Raw genomic sequence first — 15459 nt, forward strand, 5'->3', positions numbered from 1 at the left:
GAAAGTACTTCCTATGAAAGGAGCAACATCTCAAAAAGTTCTCACAAATATGTCTGAAACCAAGTATGAACAATAGGACAAAGATTCATTTTTAAGACCTAGCTCTTGTTTTCCTTTTCTTTTTCAGTCTCTCTACATTTTATAAATGGTAAACACCAGGAAATAACATTAATGCCAATTCCATGTAATTGAAGCTTTCTATAAAGTGATTATATGCACTATTCAATCTTTACGGAGTAAATTATCTTCAAAAACTACACTTCAAGAACACAAATAGACAGAAAGCTAAGTCTTCGACCTCTGGGAAAGCCAAGACTGGAAAGGATAACAGGGTCAGGAAAAGCCAGGTTATTTATCACCATCATTGAGAGAATGTTTACTATCATGGAATTCGATGATCCAGTGAAATGTCTCAAAATACTAAAGGTACTAGGAAACAGTAGTCACACTAAGCTAGAACCACAGGGCCTTCAGACAAGAAGGCATTTTTGCGCCCTCACTTGGCATCACCAATTAACAACTGCTGGCAGAAATGTAGTAATCTGAGAACCTGCCATGAAAGCAGAAGTTAAGGCACTTGCTTATATCCTCATCAGAGGTCACAAGAGAGGCCCCGAGGAGTCATTTTCAAAAGTTATAGCTCAGTTTCTGTATAGATGGGTGTAGAATTTTGGACCCAAGAGATGTTATGGAACCAGAGGAGCAGTAAGAAGGGATGGGAAACAAGTTGGGAGGGGACAGAAGAATAGTATACTACTCCCACAAACCAGCGTCGTGTGCTCCAGTCTTCCCTGACCCTTTAGAACAAATACACACAGGCAACACTTCAGACACACAAGTACACACACCTACCTTCCAATACGCTGAGAGGACATGAAAGATCTGGATAGTCCAAAGAGGAAAATACGCTTCCCAAACAGAATGACTCCTTTAGGAAGATTCCCTTTCCATACACTCTATTTGGCTACTCTTAAGAATGTGTTTACCTTCGCAAAAACAGACAAACATACCAGACTCTCTGCCAGCCACTGGGGATACATAGGGGATACAAAGATAAACAAGGACGGGCCCATCTGTGAGGGAGCCGAGGGCCAAACCCTCTGAAAGTCTGAACGTGGAGTGAGCGCACGAAGACAGCAATGATCGCTCAGTGCCCACCCCGACTCCTACCCAAACACCACCTCGGACGGATGCTGCTGGGCCCACACTCATCCTCCGGGATGGGCTCTGAGCTAGTGGGAGAAGCTCTCAAGTCATTTGAGGAGGATTACACTCTGGAAAGATTCTGTTTCCAGATCAACGCAACTGAGCCTAATTTCTTGCCCCATATTTACCTAATTCCAGGGGGTAAAGCCCCATCTATTATTATGATCTCTTCTTTAAATTTCTGAATTTCTCATAGCAGAAATGAACCAAAAGCTTGCTGCTGACAAGTCACTGACATTGCTGTCTTCCCTCCTCGGTCTGTATTTGAGAATCCCTCCAGACAAGTGTCCCTCTGCCCAGTCAATTCCACCCTCCAAATGAAGGGGAGGGAAGGAAGAAGGGGAAGCGTAGGGTGGGGCTAACAAGAACATGCTATTCTCATCTCAGTCACAACAATGTGCACTGCTTTTAATTGAGCTGCTAAGCAGCCAATAAGGTGCTGACATCAAGGAACATTCTGAATAAAAAGCCGTGTCTGACAACCCTGCACAAGCACTCACGTGTGAACCACAAGTGACACTAATGGCTGTCACCCCCTTTGCAAACGAGGTGGCTCCAAACCCAGCACCTAGTGCCTTTCATGTGAGATGTCTGGAACCAGCGTCTCCGTGCTTGCTCTCAACTTCATCAAGGATAACGTAGGAACTGGTGAGACATTTCTGGGAGGGTCAGCTACAACAGAAAAGATCAGGGGCGTGTTTATATTTGCCCTTTGGGGGTAATAAAAGGAAAGGAGACAAAAGCATGTGACAGAGATGTTCCTATTGAAAATAGGTGGAAAAGCGTCCCTAGAAGAGGAAGGAAGGAAACTGGTACCCAGTTTCCGTGGCAACCACAAAGCATGCTAGACCATCATTTGCATGGGAGGTGGAAGTGATAGCTGAGCAATCAGATCTCCGAGGTAACAGAAAAAGGAAATGGCCACAGCCATAATAAAACTGCCTCAAATGAAGTTCTACCATTTTTCTTAAAACAAATAAATGTAGCAGAAACCTGTGTGCTTACCAGAAACCTCAAGCAAATTCTGGGAGCAGCTGCCTGTTCCCACAAGTACCTAATGATCTGTCCTGGGCAACAACTAATGACCAATTAAATCAAAGGGGTCCTGTCCGTCTCTCACCCTGCAGAGGACACACATGTTCTGGGGCAGCCTCCGTGTTCCCATTCCTTCCTTGACACTGAAGCCCACATGAACTGACCTCTTAGGAGAGAGGAACACGCTTCTGCACAAGAACTAAGCATCTATGAAGACGCCTCTACACTGAATGCCTCTCTAGGAGGAAAAACAATGAGTGAAGGAAAGAGGGGCCCAGTTTCACTAATGAAAAAGCTTAACACACAGTACCAGGAAGGTAGTTAGCATCTGCATGTGTGCTAAGTCATGTGAGTCTTTTTGTGACCCCATGGATGGTAGCCCTCCAGGCACCTCTGGTTCATGGGATTTTCTAGGCAAGGATACTGGAGCTGGTCGCCACTCGCTTCTCCCCAGGAAGGTAAGAATTAACAGTAATTTGAAAATAAACTGCACATGGCCAGAGAGATGCACCTCTCCCTGCGTTACATCTCCACACTGTGTTACTTACCCCACCCCAAATTACCCAGGCCAGATATATGGTGCTTTAACATACGCTCTAAAGTGGAAATTCCATCATCAGTTTAAAAGTTAAGAAAGGATGGAGACAACATGAATTTGTTCTAAAAGTTTCCTAATCAAAACCAGAAAAAACAGCAGTATCTTTCCAATACCTCCAAATCCCTTTCCGATCAGCCAAGATCCTCTTAGGTTTAAGTCAATTCTTCCTTTGGTTCAAAAAAAGGAAGTGACTGCCATTGGGGTTTGTTTAACATTTACTAGGGCTTCCCTGACGGCTCAGTGGTAAAGAACCCACCAGCAATGCAGGAGACCTGGGTTCCACCGGTGGGTTGGCAAGATGCCCTGGAGGCGACGAGGACAGCAAGGCCATGGGCTCGGCTCCCTCCTCTCATTGAAAGGAGCCAACACTGTCGTTCAACTTGCACCGAGCTAACATGCATTCCCCATCTCTCAGCACATCCTGGCTCAGAGGGATGAAGAGACCAGAGCTAAGGGTTAGCAGGCGCCCACCTACATTACCGTGATATATCACCGTGTTTAATTCAAAGAACCCCCTGAGTTGTTGCAAGAGCAAGGCTGCCTCCCTGGGCCGGTCCAAGGCGAAGCCCACATACCCTCAGCCCACTGCATCCTCTCTGGGGGCCTGGGAAAGGTGGGGTGGGATGTGGGGTGCACCTCACTCTCAGTACAGATGACTGCTTAGGTCAACTACAACAGTGTCAATCCTGAGGCATCTATAAGACAGAAAAAGTGGATGGGGCCTAATATTTTACCCCCACAACCACAGGGGCCCCTTCAAAATACCAACTAACATCTTCTCTCAAACGTGTTGGTATAGGAAAGTTAGTAAGTGTTAGCACAGAAGAGTTAGTGAATACATCCTGCCCCCTCCAGCCCTCTGGTCATGTCAGGCCTTCCAGAAGCAGCCTGCTGCAGAGCACAAAGGCCACCGGAGGCCTCAAGGCTCAGGGTCAGCCTCGGCCTGCTCTGCAGCCCTCCACCCAGCGTATCTGTCACTTGAACGCCCTGCCACCACATCAGCTGGGGGGCCGACTGCCCTCGGGGCACTGGGACTGTCTCTCCCTGTTATCTCGGCCAAGAAGCTGGCTCCCGACACCCTCTGTCTGGAAGTTACAGGGCTGCCCCATGAGGTCTACCTACAGCCCAACAAGAGTGAAGAGCATACAGAAGGAAAAACTAAGTGCTCGTATCACCTTGCTGTAGGGTGGCCCAACTCTCCTAGACACCCCGTAGTGTCCCACAGACGTCACGTCTTCCACAGCCCTCCACACGCTGCATTTGAAATGACCTGCTGCTTCTCTCTGGAGTGGAGATTTCCTGCAGCAGAAAATAAGGCTGAATCTACCATCTCTGAGATCCACCTGGGACCTGGCAACTACTGGAACCTTGAAGAAATGAGTGCTCCTGGCCCCTGCTCCCCTGAGATTCCCACTCCTCTGCGGGTTAAAAAGCGTCACTTTGCCCAGCCCTCAGAATCCTTCCCTGGTGGCTCAGACCTGCATGCACTGCAGGAGACCTGGATTCAATCCCTGAGTCGGGAAGATCCCTGCAGAAGGAAACGGCAACCCACTACAGTATTCTTGCCTGGAGAATCCCATGGACAGAGGCGCCTGGAAGGATACAGCCCACAGGGTTGCAGAGTCGGACAGAGTGATTCACACACACAGCACCCTCGGCCTCTCCAAAGAGTTTGAAAACAGAGCTCGTCTACATCTCTTAATCACCAGCAGTCCAAGTGGGCTCTTCACCACTCCCCACAAGGTACAGACACCATCGACTGAATCCTGAAATAACCTGGGCGCTTCATCTCCTAGCAGAGCACACCCAAGCCCTTCTCTGTACCTCAGTTTCCTCATTCATAATATGGGAATGATGGTCAAAGACCCATCAAAAGAACTGCTGTGAGAATCAAATGGAATAATACATGGAAACAATTTAGAATATTTAGAATAGTGGCTAGCACACCACAAGTGCCACATAAATACCTGTCACTGCTGCCTTGCTAAGGGCCAATTCTTTCGGAAGACCGTCTCTCCCATGGAGAGTTAAGGAAAAAAGTTGGGGTAAGCAACAGAAAGGCTCTCCAAGGGGACTGAGCTGCCAGTCTATTCAATTCTAGAAAATTCTTCTCCCTATTTCTAATCAAAGGTCTAGTTAAAAGACCATGCCAGAAAAAAACACATCTCACCTTAAACCATCTAAACTCAGAGGATCAATTAGTGACGTCTCCCGCCCAGCTGTCACTTGGTAAGATCAAGAGGTGTCACTTGCCATCAGATACGCATACACAACAGTATCATACATTTAAGTGCTACCCAGGGACTCCGTAGCACTCCTAGAGTTTAGAAAATCTCACAGACACCAAGGCCTGGGGAGGCTGTCTTCCTGTCCTGGGAACGGTGGCCTCGTGGAACGCGAGAGTCCTGGTGCTGGGATACACCTAGGAACAGTGCTGGGCCAGAGGTGAAGTCAGGAGTCGGGGTCAGGAGACTAAAGCCACGTGTCCACAGGGTCAGAAAGGAGAAAACAGAAAGAAGCGGCAGAAAGGTTCTCCAAGGAGAGGATGGTCTGGAGAAAGCAGGTAAGGAGATTCCATCTGAGGACAGGGAACCCAGAAAAGGATGGCAGTACCATGCTGTGCAAAACACAGCTGCCAGGAGCCCTGGGACACTCTTCCACTCCTGACGTCCCAGGCCTCCCAACCACGGCCGTAAGAAGACTAGGCCAGTGACAGTCAGCCTAGGCATCAGAAATGACACCCTTCCTCCAGCTCCTGCCTCCCCGCTCTCCAACCCAGGATAACACACAGGGGCTCAGGGCAGGGGGCAGTAAAGCACACAGGGCACCTTCAGCCCTGCTTATCCTGGACCGGGTGCTAAGAATGTGCCTTTGCTAGAAGCACAGGGAAGAGGGTGCAAAGAACACATTTCAAAGGGAACCTGCAACCCATCCTGCCATTTAGGCCAAACAAACCCACGTACGTTCCATAGAAGGGTCCTGGAAAACACCAGCCTGAGGTTGCTCAGTCACCAAGGAACCTCAATCCCTACCAGTTCCAGATTCCTCCAAGCTCCACCTGCTTCCTCCTCCAACAACTGTGCTCCACCCCACCTCCCCAGCCACCCAGATCCTCCTGCTGATCTGGGCTGCATCTTCATAAAGGGTGTGGCCAGGGACTTCCCTGATAGCTCACTTTGGCAGCACATATACTAAAACTGGAACAGAGAAGATTAGCATGGCCCCTGCAAGGATAACATGCAAATTCATGAAGCGTTCCATGTTTTTTGGCCTTCCCTTGTGGCTCCACTGGTAAAGAATCCACCTACAATGTGGGAGACCTGGGTTCGATCCGTGAGTTGGGAAGATCCACTGAAGAAGGGAATAGCTACCCACTCCAGTATCTGGCCTGGAGAATTCCATGGGCTGTGTATACACTTTTCTTGGACACTAGTCATGTGCAGTCAAGACGGCCTAACACGGGACAAGCAACACGCGGGTGGACTCCAAAAGATGCTTCGTTCAATGAGAAAAGGGTCTGCTTCTTGTAAACCAAAAAAATGCAAAACATTGTTCTGAAACCCCCAAATCACACCACACAGGTAACAACCTGCCAGTTAAAATTCCGAGAGAGGAAGAGGCAACAGGGAATTCCATAAACCTGCATAAATAATGACATGTGCAAAACCAGTTAGATGTTATGTTGATCATTAGAACAGCTTCCACGGTTCCTCAGACACCGGGTCAGGCCCCATGTCACCAAGGGGACACAGGAGAGCACTCCTGAACGCCTGCCAGTGTCCTGAGTGGGATCGGAGAGGTTTGAACAAAGCCTGGGGATGCTGCTACAGGGAAGAAAGAACCTAATCATGACCTGGGGGGAGGGGCATTGACAACACAGGCCACCCTGCAGTGGACAGTGAGAACCCCGGCTCTCGTAGCTCTCCACCATTCAACTGGAGTCACCCGACGTTTAGGTTCACCTTGGTGGCCACTTAACCAGGGTACGCAGAGCTGAGAGATGCAAACTCCCCTCCAAGCAGGAAAGGAGAAGGGATGCCCTGAGAGGCACCACCCCCTTTGCCTCCTAAAGCCAACAACCAGGTGAAAAGCATAACCTTCAGAGAGATGGAGGAAGGGCCCACTATCATCACAAAGTCATCATGGATTTATCAGGAACAGTCACTTGAAACAGAAGCAACTTAGGGCCTTAGATGGATTTCTACTACCAACATGCTCTGGATGGAGTGAGATTTTCTATTTATAAGTCAACTGCTTCTTTATTTTGAAATCTTCCCTTTGATTGCATCAGGGCCTACTTATGCAATTCACTTTTTTCTTTTTTGATGACTAATTAAACATAAGGTTATGACTGTGACTAAGACAAAGTGCAAACATGGTAGTTCCATTTCCTGTGCTCTGTTTCTCTCAGTCAACATTCAAAGGACAGGTAGGAACTTCTGCTTCTGGCTAAGACAGAGCGATAGGGACATGAATCCCCCTCCAGCCTGAAAGAACTGAAAATCCACACGAGACAATGGGCATCACACAACAAAACCCTGTGGTTCCTGAGACACAAATGACTGCCCAGACTACTACCCTGAGACAATTTTCAGGCCAGAGCACGTGGAGGGGAATGCAAGAAGAATCCAGAGGAATCCCTGAGTTGAGGAGAAGGAACTGAGATTTGGGGGAGGAACAAAATGTATAGGGTGGAGTATTGAAGAGGCAAAAGTCAGACAGAAAACTCTGGAATCTTCGGAGGACCCTCCTCAAGTACTTGCTGAGTACTAGTGAACACACGTGTGAGGGAAGTACCCAAGGAAAAGCACCACAAGAAAGGACTATAGGGAACACTCTCCAAACCCCACACAGGGCTGAGAACCATGCTTTGCCAAAATGGTACGCATAACTCACAGGGCTCTCCCTGAGCAGTTGGGAAAACTTACCCCTATACCAAACACTGCTCTCTGGCCCTACCTAACAAAGCATAAAAGGCTCAAAGTTTCCTGGTAACCTAATCAAGCTGCTAAGTCTCTTCAGTCGTGTCCAACTCTGTGCGACCCCATAGACAGCAGCCCACCAGGCTCCCCCGCCCCTGGGATTCTCCAGGCAAGAACACTGGAGTGGGTTGCCATTTCCTTCTCCAATGCATGAAAGTGAAAAGTGAAAGTGAAGTCGCTCAGTCGTGTCCGACTCTTCGCAACCCCATGGACTGCAGCCCACCAGGCTCCTCCGTCCATGGGATTGTCCAGGCAAAGAGTACTGGAGTGGGTTGCAATTGCCTTCTCCTAATCATACCCTAGAGCAATGCTCGAGAAGAGTCAGAGAGACACAAACATACCCAGAACCCAAAAGAAGAGAACTCATGATGCCTGGCATCCAACAAGGAGCCACGGGGCAAGCAAAACAGCAGGAGGACATGACCTGTGTTGAGTGGAGGGACATCAATTAAGCCAAACTGACCCCTAAGTGACACAGAAGATAGATTAGCAGACAAAGACACTAATAACATCTATTATAACTCCATTCCCTATGTTTAAGAAGGTAGAGAAGATTAAGCTATATTAGGAGAGACAATGCTGCTGCTAAGTCGCTTCAGTCGTGTCCGACTCTGTGCAACCCCATAGATGGCAGCCCACCAGGCTCCGCCGTCCCTGGGATTCTCCAGGCAAGAACACTGGAGTGGGTTGCCATTTCCTTCTTCAAGGACAGACAATAAAAACAATTAAAAAGACAACAATGTCTGCAGTGGAAAATACACGTCCACAGATTTTAGACTGAAATTATCTAAAATGAAATTATCTAAAATTAAAAGACTGGAATAAAATGAACAGAGCATTCATGAACTGTGAAAACAACTTGGAGCACCTGGATACACATGCACCTGAAATCCCAGCAGGGGGAACACACATGCAAACTGTATCTACTGAAATCTTTTCCAAAACTGATAAAGTCTACAGAACTGAGAAGCTCTATAAACCCCAAATACAAGAATCAAAGAAAACTATATGAAAGCATATTGCATGATGGTGTACGTGCTTAGTTGTATCGGACTCTTTGTAACCCCATGGACTGTAACCCACCAGGCTCCTCTGTTCATAGGATTTTCCAGGCAAGAATACTGGAGTGGGTTGCCATTTCCTTCTCCAATTACATGATAGATTAAAAAAAAAAAAAAAAACTTTAGAAGTAGGCTTCTTGCCGGACACTCACTACAAGCCAGGAGATGGTGGAGCTATACCTTCAACAAATTCCACAGGGGAGGGGAGGAGGAACTACTGACCTACAATTTTATACCCAGCAAAAATACCTTCCAAAAATGAATGAGAATTTCTTACAACTGCATGTGATTCTACAACCCCAGTAGAAAGATTTTTTTTAAAGTGAGGGTGAAACAAAGACCATATCAGACATAAAAAACCTGAGATTCATTCAACACCAGCAGAAATTAGGTATGTTAAAGCCCTACAGCTAGAACCCAAATGAAAATGATAACAGAAATCCATTCAGATCAAAAGGAAGGAAAGACCACCACCAGAAATGAGAACTGTGCAGGTAAACTGCGCAGGCAAGCAGGCTGGACCCAGCTCCATTTATTTACATTTATTTAAATACACAGATTATTTTCTACAGTTATTAAAGGTGCCAAATACTATTCAGTTCCTCAATTTTGCCCCTTTTCTACTTCCTGTAAATGGAAAATATGTTTCAGTCAAGATAGCTCTGAACTCAGTAGTGCATTTGACATTAAACTATACTACTAGTGCATTCTGCTCAACAAATATGTAAAAACTATCATGGCTTTGAAAATTCTAATTCTTATGGAGGGTCACACTGAGTAACTCCTATTTCTAACACTGAGTGCTGCCAAGCAAGTCCTTCTTCCTTCTAAACTTGGAGGTAGCAAATTATCTTATGTTAACACAGTAACTCAGAACAGAAATAAGGAAAACTTATATTTGACAATTCAGCTATAAAAGGAATACCCATTAAAAGCCTAGGAGAATTAGCATCATCCTGAACATATATTCATCTCCAAAACTTAAACATCACCACGTCTTCAACCTTAAAATAATGTTCCACATTCAAAATCCAATCTCCTAGAGCAGGGCTGTCTTTGAACTCTTACACTACCAAAGGCTCAAATAACTAAAATATAGCAGCTCTTTGTTTAACAAAAAGAAAACATTTCTGTCCCTGCAGAGGCATGGTCCACACTTTTTTTTTTTTAAACTACATAAGACTCTTATGTAGTTTGCTTTTTAAAGTGTGTCAGGGCATCTTAGTATTAAGTACTATTAAAAATAGGGACCACCCCCAAGGGCTTGCGTGTGACTTACATGTGAAGAGTCCAGACAGCACCTTCACAAACTATAGCCTGGCCCCCTCATGCTGCTCTGTGTAGGCAAATACCTGGTCACACGAAGCTTTGTGGAAGAAATTTACACTCCACCATTACAGTCCTTCCTGTGACTCAGTAACTTCAAAAAAAAAAAAAAGAGGGACACACGCCTACACTTTTCCATCAACCCACAGATGGTGTTGATGGTGGTGCCACGGAGAAAAGACATGAATCGCGATTTGCATAAATCAAACCCTCTAAGACACACCTGAGAAGCCTCCCATGCGTCTGCGTGTCCCCACACAGCAGTCCATGCGTCACAGCTGCTGCTGACAGCTGGCACTGTCTCTCATGCACAGTCCTTACTACACACCTGGGAGCTTTCATGAATCAACCTGTTCAGGACACAAAAGCCCTCATGAGGTGGTTACTACTGTCACAGATATCTCACAGACGAGGAAACCGAGGCCCAGTGACACTGCAGAACCTGCCCAAGAGCATGTCACAAAGAGATGACGGAACCAGAAGAAGTCACGTGGTATGGCTCCAGTGCATGCTCTTAGGCACTGAGCCACATACAAGGTCCCCACGGCATGTCCCTGAGAACGACCACTTAGAGGTGTACCCTGACCAACTTCTTTGTACACCTTTCCACCACAAAGACAATCCCTATCCTGACCATAACCACCATTCCAAGTTTCTCATAGGCCATCCACACCTGACTGACAAAATCTGTCCATTCTAGCTTCTAAAAGATATTCAGATACTTCTTGCAGGAAAACACAAATGTTATGATAATCAAGTGTAATGGGAGAAGCCATTTAAGGTGGTGGAGGTAAGGAGCCAGGTATGGTCACCAACAAATTCAAAAGGGGTTGATTAAACGCTGAAAGTCTCTCTAATGTTTCCATTCTAAACAGTAAGAACTAATTTCTGTATCATTTTTAAACATAATTTATCAAATTCACCTACCACAATGATCAAAAGAAACAGAAAACCAACACCCAGGAATCCCACCAGTGCCGAGTCCTCCAGACCTTCAATGGCTGGGCTGCCCTGCCTCTCAAACAGGCAAAGACCTTCTAGAGAGGCTGGTTTTTCCTTTCATAACGAGTAATCTCAGAGGATGACCTTTTAATAACTAAGAGATTCCTTTTATTTTTGCCTCAATACAGGAAAATAAATCCTTTGGAACTCTAGATTCTACTGCTGTCTATGTGCCAAAAAATCCCCAACTTAAGTAAACCCAATGGCAGCAACTACACAGGAGCAAACATAGCTTAAGGGGTTTCCGGTAGAAAAATAACAGTGCAAACACATGAGATGTTTTGACTAAAGACTTAAGAAATGTGTTACAAGCATCAATCAGAAAATGGAATTGCTTCAACTTGCAGGCTAGAAATTTAGGGCAAGGTCTAAACTGAAGCTGGCATAGTCTACACTTAAGATTTCAATTTTTCTTAAGAAAGTCAAACACATAAATTCCCTTTCTAACCAAGACAAAAGGCATTATTAACTGGTGACCCTAAAAACATGTACCTAAAAAGAGCAATTAATTGTACAAAAAGAGCAAGCATTCATATCATTCTAAAGAGAGAGGTAACGCTTTTTCCAAAACAAACACATAAACCATGACTCTGGTTAGAATTCAGTGTTCTCTTCCAGAAAGTCTAAATGTCAACCGAGAATACAAGTGGTCCATCACAGAATATGCTCTCTGCATGTGTACTTTGGGGAATTTTAGACACGAGGTAAAAAGCAAAATCTAGTCAACAATCTGCCTAATGCTTGAAGCAACATTTCAAAATTACCATTTAGCTAGTTACTCTGGGCTTGGGATCAGCAGACACAACATAACTTCTTTAAAGAGGTATGTTACGTGTAAGAAGGTTGGCACTGAAGTCTGACAGTAACTGACAAAGCTCCAGTAACTCAGATTCCAGTTCCTATGATCTGCCTGACAAGGCAGGGCATGTACCATATAGTTTATACTAAATGTTCATGCTAAATACCAACAAGCAATCAAAAGAGCTCTTTTAAAGCCAAGAAGTAGTGAAAGTTATTTTTTATTTGCTGTGTACCCTGCAACACAACAAGACAGTTATGCCCTAACTACACTATCCCTTTGTAAACAACAAAGCTCCCTTCTGCCGTGCAGGCCGCCCCAGACCAGCTCTGAATGTAGCTTAACCTGTCAAACCTGAATCTATACTATATCCCTGGGTAGATTTCACTAGTACAGTGTGATCGTGACTCCCCAAAATGCTGTCACGAATCCTTAATTCAGTAAAACAAGGCACTCAGCACGCTAATAATTAAACAGATTAGCAATGGGTTAAGTTTTCCCTAAGTTCCCCTGAACAAAGTTTCTCTTTTCTGGTGCCCTGGAGAATTAAAGCTAATTGACTGATTTGCACACAGCTGCCACACAGCACTACAGTCGCGTGCAAAGAGGAAGCCGGCAGCACTACCATCTGAGAAAGGCACCCGAAGCCAGGGACAAAGGGCTCCCCACCCCCACCCCAAGAGAATGAAGCCTGATGACCTTCTTCATACCCCCTTGATGACCAATCCCAGCAGAGGTGAAGGTGATGGCCAGCCACAAAGCTAAAATAACTGGTCACTGTCACTTCCAACCACAATCACAGAATTCTGTTCTCCAAACACAGATGAAAAATGATGCCAGCTATACAACTGCCCCCCGCCGCCCCACCCATGTCTGGAAACATGGATAGTATTATTACACATTCCAATACGTTTACGAATGTGATTTAAAAAAAACAAAAAACAAAAAACACATCCTTTAACCCCCTGCTCTTGTGATGATGCACTTTTCCAATTGGGGCAGAGCGAGTGTCTGTCACAGAGCATCTGAGACATAAAAGGTTTCCAGTGAGACACTCAGCCAAGTGTCTTTAAAAAGAGTAGCATACAAGGTCCAGTACACTGGCAGAGACAGTTCTTACACACGCTTGCTAACTGTACTAAAAACAAATCCAAGGAGGAGCAAGAGATAAAGGTGGTAGAAATTAATACAGACTCCATACCATGAGTTTTCTAAAGACAGACACTACACAACAGGAAAACAAAGGCTTGCAGCTAATGGCTCTCCAATTTCAGATCTAAAGTGCAGATCTATTACAGATTGTTAAGTATCCACACATGGCTACCCTTGTCCCTTCCTCCTTATTTGCTGCCAAATTCAGTTCTTCATTAGACACACACATCAAGATGGTTTCTGAAAAGTAACTATAACTCTGTATACAGAAAGGGGACACAAAGTCCAGACTGGAGATTATTTTCCTCCCCTTTTCCCATCCTCTCCAACAAACAGATTCTAAGAACAAGTAAGTAATCTTGTCATCCAGGAAAACACTGAATATGGGAACAGAAATGGAGTGAAATGAAATATAAATTCTAAATGGGGGCAGGGGGGATCACATCATGCATGAGACATGAAATAAGGAAGATAACTAAAAAAGGGTTTTTAAAACACACCATTAAAAGTGTTATTATATAATGTCACTATCACTGTCTGACCATGAAGCCACAGCTCTTGTCAAACTACCATAGCCAACTTCCTGATCAAGCTATCTTAAGCTTATTTTAGAAAGTCATTAAAAAAAAAAATTAAAAACCTGCTGGTAAATTAATTCTATGAACTGATTTCACACCTACTTATTTGGTTAACACCAAATGGATTTTGCTTTCCTAACAAGGGGAGAATTTTTCTTAAAAACACCACATTTAAATCTTCATATTTACACCTCTGTAGTAATGGCAAAATACCATCTAATATACTCAAGAATACAACTGATGAAAATAAATTAAAATGAACAGCAAAGGCAGGAATTACAAACTGGCAACTCTCTGGCCAAAATTTTTATAACAGGAACTTGTTTTGTTTGGCTCATCCCATTTTTTGTGTGTGTTTTACTCATCTTTAATGATAATTAGTGGACAATATTTAGGAACCAGGATATTTGATACAAAAATCCAGAATTCTGGCTCCTTTGTGAAAAAAATCAAGAGACTGGGTGAGTGGTCCCAAGTTTGTTCCCACTTGGACAAAACTGGCACCTAGTTTGAAGTCCCTGGTTTAAGGCACGAATATGTTCAGCCTTGGGTACTAACCTTTTCCTCGACGGCCCTTCTTCAAAATCTGAAGAACTAACATCGTTGCTAGTCGAGGACACTTGGGATGCATCGTCCTTCTCATTCTCTGACTGTTCTGATGCTGGTCCTAATCCCTTAGACTGGCCATTACCAAGGAGCCCTACAGGTGAAAAAAGGGGACAAACACTTAAATACATGACATAAGGAAGCAGCACTTTACCACAGTTAACCCTACACAGTGGCTGATGAGGGCAGACAAGAAACTCGACAGAAGAGAACCAGAAGGTATGGATCCCCTGAGAATGTAGGGGAGAAGTCCCACCTCATCCTACTTTCGACCTTACAGAGGAGTGGAATGCCTGCCAAAGAAATAACGCCAACAGTAAGCAATACAAGCAGAAATGTGTTATCGTAATGATAGACTACAGGGTTCTTTCTAAAGCACATCAGCTGGGCTTCCCAGGGGGCGCTAGTGGTAAAGAACCCGCCTGCCAAGGCAGGAGACACAAGTACGTCAACATCTTTCAGGACTGGGGAAAGAAAAGTACTTCACATATTACCAATTCAAACTAGTTATCCTTCCAGGACCACATATTTACTCCAGAAAACACTAAAACCTTTTTTGGAATTGCCTTCAGGAAACAGTAACTACCACCCAAGAAAAAGCATCAATCATTGCTTTGTAGCCATCTATCGGTTCTTAACGAGAAATCTGACTGGACAACTTTCTCTTCCTAGCAATACTTCCCATCAGAGTCGCCGCGTTTGAAGCTGACCATCTCAAAGGATAAAGATTCTCCATGACAGCATACATGGTGCCATGCTGAAGAGGGGGTCTCGGGGCCCCAGGGTGTGCTTCTAGTAACCCGAGCTGGAGAAGGGCCTGCACCAAGAGATATGGAAGTCGTTTAGCAGCCAGGTCACACTAATGGGTAACAGCTGAATAAAAGCCTCGTCCTTCCAGAGCTCAGACACCTTCCATCCAATCCAGGGTTCTGGGTACAATTTAGTTTCTACCAATGGGGGGCTTGAACCCGCACAAGTGTCCACAGCCACTGGCCCCCAGTTTCACTGCCTAGTCAACCAGCCTCTGGGCATCGGCAGAAATGCTAACACAGTGCCTACATTCTCACAGCCACAGGGTTTGGCTTTTATATAAAGCCAAAAGGGCAGGAGTCTT

General features: G+C 45.1%; 1 protein-coding gene and 1 pseudogene across 7 annotated transcripts in view; one reads left to right on the forward strand and one right to left on the reverse strand.

Moving 5' to 3' along the window:
• The window catches only part of JARID2 (jumonji and AT-rich interaction domain containing 2), a 229373-nt gene that overhangs the window by 75325 nt on the left and 138589 nt on the right, over positions 1–15459 (reverse strand). For 6 of the 7 annotated variants that reach the window (XM_043908491.1, XM_043908490.1, XM_043908492.1 and 3 more), the window contains one exon: positions 14298–14439. The exons of the other annotated variant lie outside the window; for it this stretch is intronic. In XM_043908491.1, coding sequence (XP_043764426.1) covers positions 14298–14439 — 142 coding nt within the window. The remainder of the gene's footprint in view (positions 1–14297; positions 14440–15459) is intronic. 7 annotated transcript variants of the gene reach the window in all.
• On the forward strand, positions 6009–6106 carry LOC122697892 (annotated as a pseudogene).

The sequence above is a fragment of the Cervus elaphus genome, chromosome 7, assembly GCF_910594005.1.
Source record: "Cervus elaphus chromosome 7, mCerEla1.1, whole genome shotgun sequence".
Classification (NCBI taxonomy): Eukaryota; Metazoa; Chordata; class Mammalia; order Artiodactyla; family Cervidae; genus Cervus; species Cervus elaphus.